General features: G+C 48.9%; 1 protein-coding gene across 1 annotated transcript in view; it reads left to right on the plus strand.

Moving 5' to 3' along the window:
- The window catches only part of ccdc166 (coiled-coil domain containing 166), a 31,119-nt gene that overhangs the window by 3,024 nt on the left and 5,149 nt on the right, over positions 1–22,946 (plus strand). The window contains exons 2-6 of the mRNA XM_055664860.1: positions 195–317; positions 2,998–3,051; positions 6,803–6,857; positions 14,219–14,363; positions 19,325–19,404. Of these exons, the coding sequence (XP_055520835.1) occupies positions 211–317; positions 2,998–3,051; positions 6,803–6,857; positions 14,219–14,363; positions 19,325–19,404 (441 nt within the window). The 5' untranslated portion in view covers positions 195–210. The remainder of the gene's footprint in view (positions 1–194; positions 318–2,997; positions 3,052–6,802; positions 6,858–14,218; positions 14,364–19,324; positions 19,405–22,946) is intronic.

Genomic DNA, 22,946 nt, shown 5'->3' on the forward strand with positions numbered 1-22,946 from the left:
AATATTAACCAGATCGACCCGAAACGTCACCCAATTCCTTCTCTCCTGAGATGCGGCCTGTCCCGCTGAGTTACTCCAGTTTTTTGTGTCTATCTTTGGTTTAAACCAGCATCTGCAGTTCCTTCCTAAACTGACTACACATATTTTAAGGAATTGCTTGCCAAAGCTAACTTTCCATTGACAATCCCGCACAGGTAAACGGCAACAAGCATGTCGAAGAAGAAAAAAGGACGCGCCGACGCCAAGGCCAAGCCTGTGGGGATGCAAGAGGAGGTGCTGTCCAACACCACGGACCGAATCGTCACCCTGCAAAACGAGTGAGACCCCGGCCTTTGAGAACAGGGGCTGGTGAGGGGCAGTGGGTTAGCGAGAGCATGGGGGGGGATCTGTGGGGTGAGGACGTAGCTAGGGTTGCCTACTGTCCCGTATTAGAATGGGACGGGACATCCCGTTCTAAGAGAGAGTACAGAGGAGATTTACTAGAATGTTGCCTGGGTTTCAGCACCTAAGTCACAGAGAAAGGTTAAAAAAGTTAGGTCTTTATTCTTTGAAGCACAGAAGGTTAAGGGGGGACTTGATAGAAGTCTTTAAAATGATGAGCGGGATAGACAGAGTTGACGCGGAGAAGCTTTTTCCATTGAGAGTAGGGAAGATTCAAACAAGAGGACATGATTTGAGAATTAAGGGACAAAAGTTTTGGGGTACCACGAGGGGGAACTTCTTTACTCAGAGAGTGGTAGCTGTGTGGAATGAGCTTCCAGTAGACGTGGTGGAGGCAGGTTCGATTTTATCATTTAAAAATAAATTGGACAGGTATATGGATGGGAAAGGAATGGAGGGTTATGGTCTGAGTGCAGGTAGATGGGACTAGGTGAGAGTAAGTGTTCGGCACGGACTAGAAGGGCCGAGATGGCCTGTTTCCGTGCTGTACTTGTTATATGGTTATATTGGGCTAAATTGGTTGTCCCATACAGGACCGCTCTTGCCCGTGGCCCCGTCAGTCGGCAGCCCGGCCAGCTGTCCGACCTTCGGACCTTCGCTTACCGCCGACACCACCACCACCCCTCCTTCTCATGGCCGATCATCGGCTCGTGAATTGGATGGGGTGGCGGACTTGGCGTGCAGCAGAACACAAAGCCCAACCGGCGGGCCAGCTGAGGAGTTTTGACCCGGGCTTTGTGTGCAGTCCAACACCCGGGCCAACTCATCATTCACCCAGCCACGGCCGAGTCGGTCAACGAATTGCCGTCGGGAATTTGTCCCTTATTTTGTCTAGTCCATAGCCCTCTAAACCTTTGCTATCCAGACACCTGTCCAAATGCTTTTTAAATGCTGTTATTATTGTATCTTCCTCGACTACCTCCTCAGGCACTTTGTTCCATATACTCACCACCCTCTGAGTGAAAATGTTACCCCTCCTTTAGACTTTAGAGATACAGTGTGAAAACAGTCCCTTTGGCCCACCAAATCCGAGACAACGGGCAAACTCCGTACGAGCAGCACTCGAGATCAGGTTTGAACACTGGTCTCTGGTGCTGTGAGGCAGGAACTCTACCGCTGTGTCACTGTGCTCATCAGAGAGTTACATAGAACCTCAGTCACCTTGTTGTGGAGTTGTTCCCACAGCAAATGAGCAGTGGTTGCGGTGAAACTGGTTCATACCTACAGTATACTGGGAACATGGTAATCTCCCCCTAGAGGGAGCTTCACTCTGTGTCTATCCCGTGCCGTCCCTGCCCTGGGTGATGCGACAATGTAAGGTCATGAGGCCATTCAGCCCATCAAGTCTAATTCACCATTCAATCTTGGCTGATCTATCTCTCCTTCCTAACCCCATTCTCCTGCCTTCTCCCCATATCCTCTGACATCCGTACTAATCAAGAAGGCAGGGAGGGAGGTAGACACAAAATGCTGGGGTAACTCAGCGGGTGAGGTAGCATCTCCGGAGATAAAGGAATGGGTGACGGTTTGGGTTGAGACTCTTCTTCAGACTCATGTCGGGGAGGGGGCGGGGCAAAGGTAGAAAGCAGACGGAGGCAGTAGGACTAGTGGGAGAACTGGGAAGGAGAGGGAAATCAAGGGTTATCTGAATTGAATATTGAATTGAATATTTATTACATGTCATTTGAACCTCAGTGAGGATCAAACGAAACTTAGTTTCCACAGCCATACAACCAGAGACAATTCCTACAAGACATACACACAATTCAAGTTACACAAACATCCATCACAGTGAATGTCCTCCTCACTGTGATGGAAGGCAAATTATTTTCTCTCCCCTGCACCATTATTCTCCCGATGTTGAAGCCCCAGGCGGGCGATGGTAAGTCCCACGGCCATTTTAGGCGGCGCCGGGCGATGTACGGCCCCGCTCCAGGTTTAAAAGTCACAAAGTTGGAGCCCCCGGTCGGTGTTGGAATGTGCCGCGACCATTAAAACCGCGCCGGGCGATGTACGGCCCCGCTCCGGGTCGTTCCAATCCCACGGAAGAAGTCGCGTTACGGGAGCTCCGAAAAGCGGTCTCCACCCGGACCCGCGAGCTCCCGATGTACCAGTCCACCGGATCTGCGGCTGCAGCTGGAGCCTCCGAGCTCCGAAGTCGGGCCGCAGCAGCGAGCCACCACCGCTCCCCTCTGAAGTTATAGAAGTCAACGTTCATACCACTGGCGTGTAAACTACCACTAATGAAATATGAGGCGTTGTTCCTCCAATTTGCGCTGGGCCAAAGGGAAGGAGCTTCATTCTCTGGTTGAGGCCGAGAACTAAGGGGGAGCCAGTGGGGGAGAACGGAGAAGGGATGAGTACTTTTTGTAACTTTATCGGTGCCTTTGTGGCGACCCTATTGTGTACTTTGTACGTGAAAGCAAATAATTTCACGGTACCTAGCTAGGTACAAGTGACAATAAAGTATCATCATTATTATCCCCCATTTGCCCACGTTTGGCCCAAACACCTCTAAACCTAAAATGTTGATGGCGTTTGTTTTTATTTTGAAAGGTTCGATGAGATCGTCACAGAACTTAAGCAGCTGAAGTTGAAGATTTATCAGCTGTATCCTTTACTGGCCTCTCTGAAACCAGTGTTACTGCCGTGGTTCACTACAGATTACCGCCGGACAAAACTAAACCCATTTATCCCCTCGCCTGCCGACCTAGCATCAGTCCAATAACTTGCAGTTTAGACTTCAGACTTCAGAGATACAGCGCGGAAACAATCCCTTCGTCCCACCTAGTCCGTGCCGACCAGCGATCCCCGCACACTAGTACTATCCTACACACACTAGGGACAATATACAATTTTACCAAAGCCAATTAACCTACAAACCTGCATATCTTTTGAGTGTGGGAGGAGACCGGAGCACCTGGAGAAAATGCACGCAGGTCACGGGGGGGAGAACGTACAAACTCCGTACAGACAGCACCCGTAGTCAAGATCGAGCCCGGTTCTCCGGCGCTGTGAGGCAGCAACTCTACCGCTGCGCCACCGTGCTTGAAGATTCCTGTGTCTTCATAGCCTTGTCAGATACTGAAGTCAAGGCAAGAGGTGCAGGTACAATGACAATCTTGCTTGCAGCAGCATCACAGGCGCAGAGACTCTTAAGACGACACACAAAAACCAAATGACACATGAATTACACATTCAGTAACATTTCTAAATGAAAGACGACTGCAAAAAGACGTGATAAACAATCAGGATAAAAGTGCTGCCTGGATGAAGTGGGTTCAGCTACAGGGAGAGAGAGTGGTTGGATAGACTTGATTTGTTCTCTCTGCAACGTCGCAGGTTGAGGGGAGACCTGCTAGAAGTATGCAAAACTGTGACAGGCATAGATAGGTTAGACAATCAAAACCTTTTTCCCAGGGTGGAATGTCCGACACTGGCGCTAGGTAATAGACAATAGGTGCAGGAGTAGGCCATTTGGCCCTTCGAGCCAGCACCCCCATTCAATGTGATCATGGCTGTTCATTCCCAAGTACCCCGTTCCTGCTTTCTCCCCATATCCCCTGACTCCGCTATCTTTAACAGCCCTCTTGAAAGCATCCAGAGAACCTGCCTCCACCTCCCTCTGAGGCAGAGAATTCCACAGACTCACCACTCTCTGTGAGAAAAAGTGTTTCAGCGCCTCCGTTCTAAATGGCTTACTCCTTATTCTTAAACTGTGGCCCCTGGTTCCCAACATTGGGAATAAGGTGAGAAGTTTAAAAACCCTACCATATATCGCTGTGATTTTTGGCCATCTTACTCACAGTCCTCCACTGAGCAGGCCCCGAGGATTTTTCCCATCGTTGACAAATAAAAAAGTTATTATTAAAAAGATGAAAATACAATGAGCTGTTCGGCCTGCCCTGTGCTTGAAACTGCAATGACAATGGAAGTGAACTGAAAATGCAATCAGCTGTTTGGCCTGCCCTGTGCTTGAAACTGCAATGGCAATGGAAGTGAAATGAAAATGCAATCAGCTGTTTGGCCTGCCCTGTGCTTGAAACTGCAAGGGCAATGGAAGTGAAATTAAAATGCAATCAGCTGTTTGGCTTGGCCTGCCCTGTGCTTGAAATTGCATTGGCAATGGAAGTGAAGTGAAAATGCAATCAGCTGTTTGGCTTGGCCTGCCCTGTGCTTGAAACTGTAATGGCAATGGAAGTGAAACAAGGCTGACAACTCTCACGCTTTGAGCGTGTGACTCACGCCCTCAAGCAAACTCTCGCTGATCAGAAATTTCTCACGCTGAGTGGAGAGAAATTTTGTGATCAACGAAAATTTCAAAACTCGGATAAACTGCATGGTCCGCGGGTGTTGGAGAGCAGGGGCTGCGGGAGGGATGGGAGCAGAACCAGCAGCGGGAACAGATGCGGGGAGCCGGGACTTGTGAGTGTTTGCGGCGCTGTCGAGTGTTTGCGGGGCTGACGCTGCAGCTCTGGCCATGGAGCACTACGGACAGTGCGAGTGTCCCGGGCCACAGAGCCGTCGGAAGCGTCGCGCCGCTGCCACAAGAGTCCCTGTGCCGAAGGGACAGACTCTTAAAGGGAGGTGCAAAGAGAGGGGGGGAAGGAGACAGGGAGACAGTGGGGGGAGAGAGAGGGGAGAGACAGAGGGGGCGTGAATGGAGAGAGAGAGAGAGGGAGAGGGGGAGAGAGAGGTAGGGGAGAGAGAGGGGGAAGAGTGAGGTGGGAGAGGGGGGGGAAGAGAGAGAGGGGTGAGAGGGAAGAGAGAGGGAGGAGAGGGTAGGAGAGAATGGGAGAGAGAGGGGCAAAAGAGAGGTGGTAAAACAGAGAGAGAGAGAGAGAGAGGGGGAAAGAGAGAGAGATGGGGGGCAAAGAGAAAGAGGAGATAGAGACAGAGGAGAAAGAGAGAGGGGAGAGAGAGCCAGCCTGCCTTAAACAACTAATTTCGGCTCACACGGCCCCTATTAATTGAGATACGTCCCATTTGCCCAAAATGCCCATATTAGCCCAGGAGGAGCATTTTGGCCCAAAAGGCCCGTGCCAGGCTAGGAAAAGTCCAGAAAAAGTGTCTTTCACTGACATTTCACTCAGATTTTTTTAAATAACTCCTTTGGCCCATCAGCCTTGTACTAGCCCAGGAGGAGTCCCTTCGGCCCATCAGTAAGTATTCCCCCTGCAAGTATTAAACCTCACCCCAGTATTTTTCTCCCTCCCTTCATTGGCTCCATGTGAGATCCAGGCCAGGATAGACTTTCCTCCTTCATTGCTGTGATCTGCAGAAAAAGATGAAAAATGTCTAAAATTGATTCTCCACCCTCTCCCCCTTCACTCTCACAGAGTCTCTCACCTGTTTAGGGCAGAATTTTGGGCAGTTTCTGAGCTGCCAGCCCACCAGGCCTGAGTGACTGAGCTGCCAGCCCACCAGGTCTGAGTGACTGAGCTGTCAGCCCAAGAATCCATTCGGCAACAAAATGTCCATACTAGCCCCCTTCGGCCCGCAACACCCATACGAGCGCTCCAGAGAGCCCCCCTCCCACCCCACCCCACTGGCCACCAATATTGGAATTGGTGGAGACGTGGAATATTGCGTTGGGGGACCAGCCGTCCCGTGTGAACGTGGGACCCAACGGGTCCCACTTAGTCTAGTAGACTATTATTCTTATTATTGCACTGTTATTGTTTGTTTTTATGTGTATGTGTGTGTGTGTATATATGTATATATATGTGTATGTGTGAGTGTATATGTGAATACATGTATATATACACATACCGACCTTTTTTTTCTCATTAATTATAGTTTACAGTGTACTGTGTTCACATATTCTGTTGTGCTGCTGCAAGTATGAAATTCATTGTTCTATCTGGGTCACACGGCAATAAAACACTGTTGACTAATCCCTGCCTCAACTACCTCCTCTGGCAACTCGTTCCATACACCTACTACCATTTTTGTGTGAAAAAGTCACCCCTCAGATTCCTATTAAATCTTTTTTAATAGGAACTCTTCCTGTGCTGTCCTGTTCAGTTTTCTAGGATCAAGTGCAAGCAGAGTTCAACATTGTGTTCGGCACAAACATTGTGGGCCGAAGGGCCTGTTCCTGCGCTGTACTGTTCTATACACATGTGTGCTGCACTATGTACACTTCATGTACTCAAGAGAGAGTTATATTTAGCTCTTAGGGCCAATGGAATAAGGGGATATGGGGAAGAAAGCAGGACGGGGACTGATTGTGGATGATCAGCCATGATCATATTGAATGGTGGTGCTGGCTCGAGGGGCTGACTGGCCTACTCCTGCAACTATATTCTATGTTTCTATGCTCCATGTTCTATGACTTTCTTTAGCGGCATTATCCCAGGCGGCATGAGAATGAGTTCCTGGAGAAGGAAGCGCAGCAGACCCGGCTGGAGACGGTACGTACGGGGCCGCGGGCATTGCTCGGGGACACGGGCACAGCTCGGGGACACGGGAACAGCTCGGGGACTCGGGCAGACCTGGGGTACGTGGGCACAGCTCGGGGACACGGGTAGCTAGTTCATAACGAGGATTTCAGTATAGGAGTAAAGGGGTTCTCCTGCAGTTGTATAGGGCTCTGGTGAGACCACATCTGGAGTATTGTGTACAGTTTTGGTCTCCTAATTTGAGGAAGGATATCCTTGTGATTGAGGCAGTGCAGCGTAGGTTCACAAGATTGATCCCTGGGATGGCGGGACTGTCATATGCGGAAAGATTGAACAGTAGGCTTGTATTCACTGGAGTTTAGAAGGATGAGGGGAAACCTATAGAAACATATAAAATTCTAAAAGGACTAGACAAGCTAGATGCAGGAAAAATGTTTCCAATGTTGGGCGAGTCCAGAACCAGGGGCCACAGTCTTAGAATAAAGGGGAAGCCATTTAAGACTGAGGTGAGAAAAAACGTTTTCACCCAGAGAGTTGTGAATTTATGGAATTCCCTGCCACAGAGGACAGTGGAGGCCAAGTCACTGGATGGATTTAAGAGAGAGTTAGATAGAGCTCTAGGGGCTAGTGGAGTCAAGGGATATGGGGAGAAGGCAGGCACGGGTTATTGATAGGGGACGATCAGCCATGATCACAATGGATGGCGGTGCTGGCTCGAAGGGCCGAATGGCCTCCTCCTGCACCTATTTTCTATGTTTCTAGGTAGACCTGGGGATGCGGGCACAGCATAGGGACACGGGTAGAGAGGAGGGAGGGGACTGGAGGAACGAGAGGAGATTGTTTAGTTTAATTTATTGTCACGTGTACTGAGGTACAGTGAAAAGCATCTGTTGCGTGCTAACCAGTCAGCGGAAAGACAATCCATGAATACCACCAAGCCATTCACAGTGATCAGACACATGATAAGGGAATAATATTCAGTGCGAGGTAAAGCCAGTAAAGTCCGATCTACGATAGTCACCCACCACTGAGGTAGATAGTAGTTCAGGACAGGATGTGCCGCCACTCTTCATCTCTGCAATGCGCAGCTGGGCGGCACGGTGGTGCAGCTCGCAGAGCCGCAGCCTCACAACGACAGAGAGCCGGGTTCGATCCAGACCCTGGGTGCTGTCTGTACGGAATTTGCACGTTCTCCCTATGATCGCGTGGGTTTCCTCTGGGTGCTCTGGTTTCCCCCCCACATCTCAAAGACGTACGGATCTGTTGGTTAATTGTCCCTAGTGTGATGAAATAATGGGATGACAAAGGTGTGATTCTGTAGAACACTGTGTGAACAGGTAGACAAAAATGCTGGAGAAACTCAGCGGGTGAGGCAGCATTTACGGAGCGAAGGAATAGGTGACGTTTCGGTTCGAGACTGAAGAAGGGTCTCAACCCGAAACGTCTCCTGTTTCCTTCTCTCCATAGATGCTGCCTCACCCACTGAGTTTCTCCAGCATTTTTGTCTCCCTTCCATTTTTCCAGCATCTGCAGTTCTTTCTTAAACATAGTGTGAACAGGTGATCGATGATCAGCATGGACCCGTGGGCCGAAGGGCCTGATTCCATGCTGTATCCTCATACTAAACTAAACAGTGGAGGCTGAGGGGCGATAATAGAGAGACTAAATCATGAAGGGAGTAGTTAAGGTGGATAGTCGCAGGGGGAACGTACCAACAACACCCGTAGTCAGGATCTTACCCGGGTGTCTGGCACTGGAAGTCAACAAACTCCACTGCCGTGCCACCGTGCCACCACAGTTCTGCTGACTCAAACCCTTCCACTTACACCTCTGAGACCAACTGTAACCCCAGCCAGGATCTCAGCAAGGCCTCCTTGGCCTCAAAGCTCAGAAGTTCACAAGTTCTAGAACTTGATTCATTCGGCCCATAAAGTCTACTGGGCCATTCAACCATGGCTGATATATCTTTCCCTCTCAACCCCATTCTCCTCCCTTCTCCCCATACCCCCTAACACCCGCTCGTATGAAGAATCTATCAATCTCTGCCTTAGATTGGCTTCCACAGCCGTCTGTGGCAAAGAGTTCCACAGATTCACCACCCTCTGGCTATAGAAATTCCACTTCATCTCCTTTCTAAAGGTACTTCCTTTTTGGTTCTCCAAATTTGAGGAAGGACATTCTTGCTATTGAGGGAGTGCAGCCTAGGTTCACAAGGTTAATTCCCGGGATGGCGGGACTGTCATATGTGGATAGAATGGAGTGGCTGGGCTTGTGTACTTTGGAATTTAGAAGGATGAGAGGAGATCTTATTGAAACATGTAAGAATATTAAGGGATTGGACACAGAAAACATGTTCCCGATGTTGGGAGAGTCCAGAACCAGCGGCCATTTAAAATGGAGATGAGGAAAAACGTTTTCACCCAGGAAGTTGTGAATCTGTGGAATTTGCTGCCTCAGAAGGCAGTAGAGGCCAATTGTCTGGATGCTTTCAAGAGAGAGATAGATAAAGCTCTTAAAGATAGCTTTAGAGTCAGGGGATATGGTGAGGAGGCTGGAACGGGGTACTGAATGTGGATGATCACAGAGAATGGCGGCGCTGGCTCGAAGGGCCGAATGTCCTACTACTGCACCTATTGCCTATTGTCTATTGTGAGGCTGTGGCCTCTAGTCGTGGACTCTCCCACTAATGAAAGCATCCTCTCCGCATCTGCTCTATCCAAGCCTCTCACTATTCGGTACGCTTCATTGAGGTCTCCTCTCATTCTTCTAAACTCCAGCCCAGTTTCGTCAAACGCTCATCATATGTTAACCCTTTCATTCCTGAGTTCATTCTCATAAACCTCCTCTGAACCCTCTCCAACACCAGCACATCCATCCTCAGCTGTGGGGGACCCAAAACTGCTACACAATAGGTGGAGCTCAGGGTGTGTGGTTAGGAGCTTGCACAGTGCCCTGGGTTATTGCCCTGGGCTATTTCCCTGTGTGGTGTTTTGGGCTCATGTTCAAAGCAACAGACAATAGACAATAGGTGCAGGAGTAGGCCATTCGGCCTTCGAGCCAGCACCGCCATTCAATGTGATCATGGCTGATCATCCCCAATCAGTACCCCGTTCCTGCCTTCTCCCCATATCCCCATCACTCCGCTATCCTTAAGAGCCCTATCTAGCTCTCTCTTGAAAGCATCCAGAGAACCGGCCTCCACCGCCTTCCGAGGCAGAGAATTCCACAGGCACTGGGGTGGTCCTGGAATAGTCGTCACAGTATTGGCCATGACCACCTGATCTCCCGGTTGCTGAACACTTTAATTCCCCTTCCCATTTCTACACTGACCTTTCTGTCCTCGGTCTCCTCTATTGTGAAAGTGAAGCTAAACGCAAATTGGAGGAACAGCATCTCATATTTTGCTCGGGCAGCTTACACCCCAGTGGTATGAATATTGATTTCTCTAACTTCAGATAGCCCCGGCATTTCCTCTCTCTCCATCCCTCCCCCACCCAAGTCGCACCAGCTTCTCATTTTCATCCAGCAAACAGCTCTCAATGGCTTGCTTCCTTTATCATCGTAGGTAGACAAAAGTGCTGGGGAAATTCAGAGGGTGCAGCAGCATCAATGGAGCGAATGAAATAGGCAACGTTTTGGGCCGAAACCCTTCTTCAGACTGATGTAGGGGGTCCCCCTTCCCTCCTTTATCATCGTTACTGTTTTGCGTATCTTTCATTCATTGTTCTTTATCTCTCCACATCGCCGTCTCTATATCTCGTTTCCCTTGTCCCCAACAAGTGTGAAGAAGGGTCTCGACACAAAATATCACCCATCCTTCTCTCCAGAGATGCTGCCTGTCCCCCTGAGTTACTGCAGCTTTTTGTGTCTATCTTCAGTTTAAATCAGCATCTGCAGTTCCTTCTAATACACCACAAGAGGGAGGCAGGTTGCTTTATCATGTAACGGAGGAACTGAAAGCCATTGTGGGCTTTCAAATGGAGTAAATAGGGAGAGTCAGTAACCAGAGAAACATGGAAGCAGGCAGTAAGCAACTTTCCATTTCAGTCTCCATCTTTCCTGGTCCGAGAACACTAACTCAATTATCAAAAAAGCTCATCAGCGCCTCTACTTCCTGAGAAGATTACGGAGAGTCGGTTTGTCAAGGAGGACTCTCTCTAACTTCTACAGGTGCACAGTAGAGAGCATGCTGACCAGTTGCATCGTGGCTTGGTTCGGCAATTTGAGCGCCCTGGAGAGGAAAAGACTACAAAAAGTAGTAAACACTGCCCAGTCCATCATCGGCTCTGACCTTCCTTCCATCGAGGGGATCTATCGCAGTCGCTGCCTCAAAAAGGCTGGCAGTATCATCAAAGACCCACACCATCCTGGCCACACACTCATCTCCCTGCTACCTTCAGGTAGAAGGTACAGGAGCCTGAAGACTGCAACAACCAGGTTCAGGAATAGCTACTTCCCCACAGCCACCAGGCTATTAAACCTGGCTCGGACAAAACTCTGATTATTAATAACCACTTTCTGTTATTTGCACTTTACCAGTTTATTTATTCATGTGTGTATATATTTATATCATGGTATATGGACACATTTATCTGTTTTGTAGTAAATGCCTACTATTTTCTGTGTGCTTAAGCAAAGCAAGAATTTCATTGTCCTATACAGGGACACATGACAATAAACTCACTTGAATTTGAACTTGATCTGTCTGAGGAAAGGCCTCAACCCAAAATGTCACCCATTCCTTCTCTCCAGTGAAGCTGCCTGAGCCGCTGAGTGACTCCAGCACTTGAAGTCCTTTTGTGTTAATTAGCATGTAGTTCTTTGTTTCTATATTATACTTGCTCGCTTACATTCCTATCTTCCCTAAACTTCTCCATTTACATAGTCATACAGCACGGAAAAAGGCCTTCCGGCCCAACTTGCCCACGCCAGCCAACATGCCCCATCTACTCCAGTCCCACTTGCCTGCGTTTGGCCCATATCCCTCTGAACCTGTCCGATCCATGTACCTGTCCAAATGTTTCTCAAACCTTGTGATAGTCCCTGCCTCAACTACCTCCTCCAGCAGCTCATTCAATACATCCACCACCCTTTGTGTCAAAAAGTCACTCACTTCTCAGGTTCTTATTCTGGGGGAGTCCAGAACCAGGGGCCACAGTTTAAGAATAAAGGGTAAGCCATGTAGAACGGAGATGAGGAAACACTTTGGTCACACAGAGAGTTGTGAGTCTGTGGAATTCTCTGCCTCAGAGGGCGGTGGAGGTCGGTTCTCTGGATGCTTTCAAGAGATAGCTAGATAGGGCTCTTAAAGGGGATAAGGGGAGAAGGCAGGAACGGGGTACTGATTGTGGATGATCAGCCATGATCACATTGAATGGCGGTGCTGGCTCAAAGGGTCAAATGGCCGACTCCTGCACCTACTGTCCATATTGTCCTCTGGTCTTCGATTCACCATGATCAGCCATGATCACATTGAATGGCCTACTCCTGCACCAATTGTCTATTGTCCATATATCTTTCCCCCTTTCACCTTAAATGGATGTCCTCTGATTCTCGCTTCTCCTACTCTGGGCAAGAAACTCTGCGAAAAGTCCACACAGTTTAAACTAAAATCAGTAAACAATCCCAATACCAGTTATCTCCCTTGTACACTCTCAGTCTTGAAGTCGGGCCTTGATCCAAAATGGCGACCGACCTACTGCCTCCACAGTTACTGTGTGGCCTGTGGAGACCCTCCAGCAGTTTGATTTATGCTCCAGATTTCAGCATCTGCAGACTCTTTTCTGTAACTATGCCCCTCCCCCCCGCCCCCCTCCCTCCTTGAGGACCAGAGGGCATAGGTTTAAGGTGAAGGGGAAAAGATTTAATAGGAACCTGAGGGGTAACTTTTTCACACAGAGGGTGGTGGGTGTATGGAACGAGCTGCCAGAGGAGGTAGTTGAGGCTGGGACTATCTCAGCTGTTTAAGAAACAGTTAGACAGGCACATGGATAGGACAGGTTTGGAGGGATATGGACCAAAGGCGGGTAGGTGGGATTAGTGTAGCTGGGACATGTTGGCCGGTGTGGGCAAGTTGGGCCGAAGGGCCCGTTTCTATACTGTATCGCTCCCTGACTCTATTTTTAGACACCCACTCTCCGCACCCAACCTGCCAGCCCTCACCTGTTTGGAATTAGCCCGTGTGTGCAGAGAGCGTTACCGAAGATCCACCTCTCGGCCTCATTGCTGTCGGTGGAGGTGACAGGCTGAGGCTACAGGTGGGATCAAGCAGTGACTAAAAAACATTTGCTGCTAAAACCACCAAGTCATAAGTTCACACGTTCATAAGTTCACAAGTCATGGGAGCAGAATTAGGCCACTCAGCCCATCCAGTCCACTCTGCCATTCAATCATGGCTGATCTATCTTTTCCTCTCAATCCCATTCTCCTGCCTTCTCCCCATAACCCCTGACACCCGTACTAATCAAGAATCTGTCAATCTCCGAAATATATATATATATCCACTGACTTGGCCTTCACAGCCGTCTGTGGCAATGATTTCCACAGATTCACCACCCTCTAGCATAGAAACATAGAAAATAGGTGCAGGAGGAGGCCATTCGGCCCTTCAAGCCAGCACCGCCATTCATTGTGATCATGGCTGATCGGCCCCTATCAATAACCCGTGCCTGCCTTCTCCCCATATCCCTTGACTCCACTAGCCCCTAGAGCTCTATCTAACTCTCTCTTAAATCCATCCAGTGACTTGGCCTCCACTGCCCTCCGTGGCAGGGAATTCTATAAATTCACAACTCTGGGTGAAAAAGTTTTTTCTCACCTCAGTCTTAAATAACCTCCCCTTTATTCTAAGACTGTGGCCCCTGGTTCTGGACTCGCCCAACATTAGGAACATTTTTCCTACATCTAGCTTGTCCAGTCCTTTTATTATTTTATATGTTTCTATAAGATTCCCCCTCATTCTTCTAAACTAGCAAAATAAATTCCTCCTCATCTTCCTTCTATTCTGAGGTTGTGTCCTCCGGTCCTAGACTCTCCCACTAGTAGAAACATCCTCTCCACATCCACTCTATCCAGGCCTTTCACTATTCGATAAGGTTGAATGAGGTCCCCCCTCCCCCCCTAATTATTCTAAACCCCAGCGAGTGCAGGCCCAGTGTCGACAAACGCACATCATATGTTAACCCACTCATTCCTGGGATCATTCTTGCAATCCTTCTCTGGCGCCAGCTCTCTCCAGAAGCTGTGACCTCTGGTCCTAGACACTGCACATCCGCTCTACCCAGGTCTTTCACTACACGGGAAGTTGATCGTAGACTTGCTTCTCTTACGGGAACTCTCCGATTCATGCCTTTTGTCCCCCATCCCACATTCAGCAAGAATACATTCAGCAGATGGCCAAGAGGTCGGAGAAAACCCAGAATCAAATCATCAGCTTGAGTGACCAGAACCAGAAACAGCTGGACGAAATCAGGAAAGGAAAGGAGAAAATACTGGCCGACTTTGAATCACAGAAACAAGGTTAGATGCTTCTATTAATGCAAAAATGAGCATAGAAGTTGGGAGGTCATGTTGCAGTTATATGAGATGTTGCTGAGGCCGCACCTTCCTTCTCTCCAGAGATGCTGCCTGGCCCGCTGAGTTACTCCAGCATTTTATGTCTATCTTTCACACGCAGTGCGGAGTTGAGAGCCAGTGCCATCGCATCCTCCGTTGGCTTGTTGTGGCGGTAGGCGAACTGCAGTGGGTCCAGGTTCTTGTCGAGGTAGGAGTTGAGGTGCACCATAACCAACCTCTCAAAGCACTTCATCACCGCAGACGTTAGTGACATTGGTCGACCAAATCGTTGAGGCACGTCACCTTTACCCTTCTTGGGCACCTGTATTATTGATGCCATTTAAAGCAGCTGGGAACCTCAGACTTCAGTAATGAGAGGTTGAAAATGGCAGCAAAAACTCCCGCCAGTTGGTCTGCACAGGTTTTGAGAACTCGATTGGGCATACCATCAGGTCCAGGCACTTTCCGAGGGTTCACTCCTCTGAAGGATCTTCTGACGTCGGCCTCTGTGACAGTGACTGAAATACCTTCACAGCGAATGGGGGCTCGGGAAGGCACGCAGTGTTCTCCCTATCAAAGCGTGTGTAAAACGCATTGAGCTCGTCAGGGAGTGATGCTTCGCTGTCGCTTGAGCTTGCTCCTGATTTCGCCTTGTAGGAGGTGATGGGATTCAAGCCCTGCCACAGAAGCCGAACATCAGCCCCATCCTCCAGCTTTGAGCAGAAGTCCCTTTTGGCTTTTTTGAATGGCCTTGTCAAGGTCGTATCTGGACTTCTTATAGACCTCGGCATCGCTCTCAGGATCTCAGGACCGCACAGGCTTCTCCACCACGACAAGGTGACTATCCAGTACGTTGGCTAGTAGTATGGTAGGGAGAGGGGGGTGTCATAGTCCCTTGCTCTTGTAGTCCTGCCCGCCAGCCACGTTTCTGGACACCATGGAGGCCTCGCCGGTGTTACTGTTCCTGCGATCCACCGCCAGGTTGGGGATTCCCCTGCGATCGGGAATTCCCGTTTGGGCCTGTTCCACTTACGCGGTTTTTCCGCCGACTTGCCGGCACCCATCACAGTCGCAGCAGGTCGCCAAAAAGTTGAAAATGCCGCAGGTGACCAGAACAAGGCACGACTACTCACGACCATAGAGGCCCCCCCCCCCAACATGTCGCCAGTGTGTCGCCTGTACGGTCGTGAGTCGTCTCCTCAGTCGCCCAAAGAGTCGTAGCATCTTTCTGGTCGCCACTGAATTTTCAACATGTTGAAAATTTTCGGCGACCTATGACGGGTGCCGGCATTCGCCGAAAAAGTCCCGTAAGTGGGACAGGCCCTTTACAGTCAGCAGCTGCTGCCGGTAGATCGTAATAGCGCTAATGCGTTGAAATGCATTAGCAGCTTGTCAGTTGCAGCGCTGGTTACCGCTATTTCTTTTAGACAGGTTAGCTGAGAACCACATTTGAGGATTTTCTTTTTTTTTTTTTTTTTTTTTTTAATTTAATTTTTATTAGAAGTACGGTAAATTACAATACTGCACAACACATATATGTTAATACATTTTTTGTACCGCTTCATTTTTTTTTGAGCTTTAAGAAAAAGATAGAAGTAAGGCAAGTAAAGAAAGTGCGCAAGTCGTGAAGTGCAAGAGTGTTGGGAAAAGAAAGCCCTTAGAAAAGAAGTTAGAGAAGGAAGTAAAGTGAGAAAATAGACCCTAGAAAAGAAAGAAAAAGAAAATAGGAACAATCGCTCTATTATAACATTAAACTCCGCAGAAAGGGGACTACCAACCAAGTCTGTTTTTGTTGTTTTACCTCCCGTTACCAGGTCCTGATACCATTTATTTATTTATTTATTTATTTATTTAAATTACTATTGCACCTCATACTTGTAATAGGTCCATTTGAGGATTTTCTGTTGTGCCACTGGCAACATGTCGCCACAGACCAGCACCTGTACCGTGGTGCAGTGAAAATCGTTTAGGTTAGTTTACAGACACAGCATGGAAACAGGCCCTTCGGCCCACTGAGTCCGCGCTGACTATTGACACACTAGTTCGCATCCACTCCCCACACATTAGGGACAATTTACAGAAGCCAATTAGCTGCACACCCGCACGTCATTTCGGAGTGTGGGAGGTAACCGGAGCACCCGGAGGAAACCCGTGCGGTCACGGGGAGAACGTGAAAACTCCAAACAGACAGCACCTGCGGTCAAGATCGAACCTCGGTCTCGGGATCAGTGAGGCAACAACTCTACCAGCTGGGCCACTGTAGGACCGAACCAGTGCGTGCTAACCAGTCAGCGGAAAGATTGTACATTGATTACACATGAGCCGTCCACAGTGTACAGACACGATCAAGGGAATAACCTTTAGTGCAAGATAAAGTCCGATCAAAGATAGTCCGAGGGTCTCCAATGAGGTAGATGGTAGCTCAGGACCGCTCTCTGGTTGTTGGTAGGACAATGTTGCCTGATAATGGAATCATCCTGTTATATCCAGATAGTTCTGGAGGAACTCAGTGGGTCAGGCAGCACCTGTGGAGGGAATGGATAGGCGACGTTTAGGTCGGGTCAATTCTTCAGACTCAGTATCTTCGAGTCAAAGAGTCATAGGCCTTCTTATAGATGTCATGCCATGTTCTTTTGAAGCTTGTTTAAACCAAGGTATTGGCGTTTTAAGCTTCTTCAGCTGAAACGTTCACTTTTTAAATGATAAGAATTATATAAGATGGGGGGGGGGGGGGGGGGGGGGGGGGGGGGGGGGCATCAGGGGGGGGGCGGGGCGTCCGCGCAAACCTCCCCGAGGCCCAGCCCCCGGGGAGCGGGGCGCTCGGGGCGGCCGGCCTTGATCAGGATTTTAGAGGTGATTAGGTGGGGCATGGCCAAAAAAAGGTTGGGAACCACTGCTTTAAACCCTTCTTATTCAGATATTGTGCAAATGTCACCAATGTGCTGCACCTTTGTGGCGCAGTGCTAGAGTTGCTGCCTCACAGCACCAGAGACCCGGGTTCAATCCTGACTACGGGTACGGAGTTTGTACATTTCCCTATGACCGGTTTTCTCCGCAGTCTCAAAGATCTATGTTTCTATGTACGGGTTTGTAGGCTAATTGGCTTGGTAACATTGTAAATTGTTCCTAGTGTGTGTTGGATAGCGTTAGTATGTGGGGATTGCTGGTCAGTGCGGACTCGGTGGGCCGAAAGGCATATTTCCGCGCTGTATCTCCAAACAAAACTAAACAAGGCTATGAATGAAAAGGAATAGGTGACGTTTTGGGTCGAGATCCTTCTCGAGGAAGAGATCCTTCTTCCTCCGAAGTGATCCTTCTTCCTCCTTGAAACATAAGATTATTAAGGGCTTGGACACGCTAGAGGCAGCAAACATGTTCCCGATGTAGGGGGAGTCCAGAACCAGGGGCCACAGTTTAAAAATAAGGAGTAAGCCATTTAGAACGGAGACGTGGAAACACTTTCACACACACAGAGAGATGTGAGTGTGGAATTCTCTTCATATGAAAGTCCTGACATCCCAGGAATTAGACAGGTGTGGAGGGAAATCGGCCAAACGCAGGCAGGTGGGACGAGTGTAGGTGGGAAATGTTGGCAAGTTGGGCCGAAGGGCCTGTTTCCACGCTGTGTGACTGTGACTCTGTACGCCAAAGTTGAAAGTCGGGCCCGTGCGCTGGGTGTACAGGAGCCACATGTACTGGGCTCCCGATCCAGGCGAGCCCCAGGCTGCTGCAGGGCCTCCTCCATCACCCTGCTGACCCACATCCCTCTCCTCTCCTCGCCCGCCCCACCGCCTCTGTGTCCCTGGGAGTGGACCTTGCAGGCACTGGAGACAACACCCCGGTCCCTCTCCCACCGGCCCACTTCTCATGTCCGTTTTCGTGGAAACATAGAAAAATAGGTACAGGAATAGTCCATTCGAGCCAGCACCGCCAGTCAATATGATCATGGCTGATCATCTAAAATCAGTACCCCCCGTTCCTGCTTTTTCCCCATATCCCTTGTCACCAGTGGATAGACAGTCAATACCCAGGCAACGTTGGGTGTGAGATGGCACCTCTTACATGTGGACTAGTGGGTTGTTCTGTACATTCTGGACTGACCGGGGGATCTTGTTTACAGTATATATTGGGATGGATTAGACAATAGACAATAGGTGCAGGAGTAGGCCATTCGGCCTTTCGAGCCAGCACCGCCATTCAATGTGATCACGGCTGATCATCCCCAATCAGTACCCCGTTCCTGCCTTCTCCCCATATCCCCTGACTCCGCTATTTTTAAGAGCCCTATCTAGGTCTCTCTTGAAAACATCCAGAGAACCTGCCTCCATCGCCCTCAGAGAATTCCACAAACTCATCACTCTCTGTGAGAAAAAGTGTTTCCTCGTCTCCGTTCTAAATGGCTTACTCCTTATTCTTAAACTGGGGCCCCTGGTTCTGGACTCCCCCAACATCAGGAACATGTTTCCTGCCTCTAATGTGTCCAAACCCTTAATAATCTTATATGTTTCAATGAGATGCCCTCTCATCCTTCTAAACTCCAGAGTGTACAAGCCCAGCTGCTCCATTCCCTCAGCATATGACAGTCCCGCCATCCCAGGAATGAACCTTGTAAACCTACGCGGCACTCCCTCAATAGCAAGAATAGCATGATTTGCTGAGATGTATGCAGAAAGATCACTGTAACCGTTATGCGTGACACTATGGAAACCATTGACCAACAATGAAGTGCCATTCACCTGACCACGGGGTGACCACAGTTCACTGGGGCTGCGTCACTCTTTGACAGGGTGAATCATTTCTGCATTTTCTTGGCGATAAGAGAAGCTGCAAATAATAGTGTTGAAGTTTCGGGCAGAGCTGCCGACCACAGACTTGGCTCCATCCAGTTCTGTCTGACTTTTGTTTCCTTCACTCTGTCCCTGCAGATATGAGAATGACTCAGATTGAGAAGGAAACTGAGCTGGTGCAGATCAACAAGGAGATCGAGAGCCTGAATGAGTATAAAGTAAGTGTGGAGTCAGAGGGTGGTGAACCTGTGGGTTTCATTGTCACAGAAGGCTGCGGAGGCCAAGTCAGTGGATATTTGAAGGCAGAGATAAATAAATTCTTGATTATAGACAATAGGTGCAGGAGGAGGCCATTCGGCCCTTCGAGCCAGCACCGCCATTCAATGTGATCATGGCTGATCATCCCCAATCAGTACCCCGTTCCTGCCTTCTCCCCCATATCCCCTGACTCCACTATCTTTAAGAGCCCTATCTAGCTCTCTCTTGAAAGCATCCAGAGAATCTACCTCCACCGCCCTCTGAGGCAGAGAATTCCACAGACTCACCACTCTCTGTGAGAAAAAGTGTGAGAAGAAAATAGTACGGGTGTCAGGGGTTATGGGGAGAAGGGAAATGGGGTTAGGAGGGAGAGATAGGTCAGCCATGATTGAATGGCGGAGAAGGCTTGATGGGCCGAATGGCCTAATTCTGCCCCTATTTCATGACCATATGAGGGCTTCAGGTTTAACCGGTGTTAGGCTGCGATCTGAACGTGAAGCCGGAGACACAATAAACTGCAGCTTTTAGATTTTTAGTTTTAGTTTTACAGGCCCTTCGGCCCACCGACCAGCGATCCCCGTACACTAACACTATGCTGGTTTCAATCAAAGGTAGACACGAAATGCTGGAGTAACTCAGCGGGACAGGCAGCATCTCTGGAGGGAAGGAATGGGCGACGTTTCGGGTGGAGTCTGTCTGAAGAAGGGTCTCGACCCCGAAACGTCACCTGTTCCTTCCCTCCAGAGTGGCTGCCCGTCCTGCTGAGTTGCTCCAGCATTTTGTGTCTACCTTTGATGGGCCGAATGGCCTGATTCTGCTCCTATCACTTGTGACGTTATGACTAAAGTGTGGCCAATAAGGAGAGGGGTGAAGTAAGAGGGTGGGAGGAGCAGGCACGAGAGGGAAAGGAGGGGCGGGATAGTGGGATAAATGGGTGCATACCCGGCTGGGGCACAAGGGACAACATGGAACAGGAGCAGGCCCTTCAGCCCACCATCTCTGTGCCGAACATCATCTCTGCCTTAAAAATATCCATTGACTTGGCCTCCACAGCTGTCTGTGGCAAAAATTTCCGCAATTCACCATCCTCTGACTAAAGAAATTCCTCCTCATCTCCTTCCTAGAGGAACGTCCTTTTATTCCGAGACTATGGCCTCTGGTCTGACTCTTCCACAAGAGGAAGCATCCTCTCCACATCCTCTCTGCCTAGGCCTTTCACTATTCGCTATCTGTAAACTACGCTTGGATGTGGTGGCACAGCAGTAGTAGCGGTAGTCTTACAGCGCCAGAGACCCACCAGATGCGATCCTGACCACGGCTGGGGTGCCACAAGGCTCAATGCTGGGACCCCAGTTATTTACAATATAACCATATAACCATATAACAATTACAGCACGGAAACAGGCCATCTCGGCCCTACAAGTCCATGCCGAACAAATGTTTTTCCCCTTAGTCCCACCTGCCTGCACTCGTACCATAACCCTCCATTCCCTTCTCATCCATATGCCTATCCAATTTATTTTTAAATGATACCAATGAACCTGCCTCCACCACTTCCACTGGAAGCTCATTCCACACCGCCACCACTCTCTGCGTAAAGAAGTTCCCCCTCATATTACCCCTAAACTTCTGTCCCTTAATTCTGAAGTCATGTCCTCTTGTTTGAATCTTCCCTATTCTCAAAGGGAAAAGCTTGTCCACATCAACTCTGTCTATCCCTCTCATCATTTTAAAGACCTCTATCAGGTCCCCCTTAACCTTCTGCGCTCCAGAGAATAAAGACCTAACTTATTCAACCTATCTCTGTAACTTAGTTGTTGAAACCCAGGCAACATTCTAGTAAATCTCCTCTGTACTCTCTCTATTTTGTTGACATCCTTCCTATAATTGGGCGACCAAAATTGTACACCATACTCCAGATTTGGTCTCACCAATGCCTTGTACAATTTTAACATTACATCCCAGCTTCTATACTCAAAATATATATTAACGATTTAGATGAGGGAATCAAATGTAACATCTCCAAGTTTGCGGATGACACAAAGCTGGGTGGCAGTGTGACCAGCAAGGTAAATGCTACGAGGCTGCAGGGTGACTTAAGATAGGTTGAGCGAGTGGGCAGATGCATGGCAGATGCAGTTTAATGTGTTATCCACTTTGGTGACAAGAACAAAGAGGCAGATTATTATCTGGATGGTGTCAGATTAGGTAAATGGGAGGTGCAACGAGACCTGGGTGTGTTTGTACATCAGTCACTGAAAGTAAGCATGCAAGTACAGCAGAAGAAAGTACAGTGAAGAAAGCTAATGGCATGTTGGCCTTCATTGTGAAAGGATTTGAGTTTAGGAGCAAGCAAGTCCTACTGCTGTTGTACAGAGCACTGGTGAGACCACACATAGTCAGAGTCATGGAGTGATACAGTGTGGAAACAGGTCTTTTGGCCCAACATGTCCCATCTACACTAGTCCCACCTGCCTGTGCTTGGTCCATATCCCTCCAAAACCTGTCCAATCCATGTACCTGTCAGTTTCTTAAACATTGGGATAGTCCCAGCCTCATCTACCTAATTTGGCAGCGAAAATGTTACTCCTCAGATTCCTATTAAATCTTTTCCCCTTCACCTTAAACCTACTGCATGTTCTCTGGTCCACGATTCCGTTACTCTGAGCAAGTGACGATGTACATCTACCCGATCTATTCCTCTCATTATTTTGTACACCTCTATATGATCTCCCCTCATCCTCCTGCGCTCCAGGAAATAGAGTCCCAGCCTACTCAACCTCTCCCTATAGCTCACACCCTCTAGTCCTGGCAACATCCTCGTAAATCTACTCTGAACCCTTTCCAGCTTGACAATATCTTTCCTATAACACGGTGCCCAGAACTGAACACAATATTCTAAATGTGGTCTCACCAACGTCTTATACAATAGCAACATGACCTCCCAACTTCTATACTCAATACTCTGTCTGATAAAGGCCAAAGTGCCAAAAGCCTTTTTGACCACCTTATCTACCTGCGACTCAACCTTCAAGTAACCATGCACCTGTACTCCTAGATCCCTCTGCTCTACAACACTACCCAGAGACCTACCATTCACTGTGTAGGTTCTGCCCTTGTTCGACGTTCCAAAATGCAACACCTCACACTTCTCTGTAATAAATTCCATCAACCATTCCTCCGCCCACCTGGCCAATCGATCCAGATCCTGCTGCAATCGTTCACAACCATCTTCATAATCTGCGAAACAACTCACTGTTGTATCATCACCAAACTTGCTAATCTTGCCGTGTATGTTCTCATCCAAATCATTGATGTAGATGACAAACAGTAACGGGCCCAGCACCGAACCCTGAGGCACACCACTAGTCACAGGCCTCCAGTCTGAGAAGCAACCTTCCACCCTCACCCTCTGCTTCCTTCCATGGAGCCAATTTTCTATCCATTCAGCTATCTCTCCTTGGATCCCATGCGATCTAACCTTCCAGAGCAGCCTACCATG

The sequence above is a fragment of the Leucoraja erinacea genome, chromosome 48, assembly GCF_028641065.1.
Source record: "Leucoraja erinacea ecotype New England chromosome 48, Leri_hhj_1, whole genome shotgun sequence".
Taxonomy (NCBI): Eukaryota; Metazoa; Chordata; class Chondrichthyes; order Rajiformes; family Rajidae; genus Leucoraja; species Leucoraja erinaceus.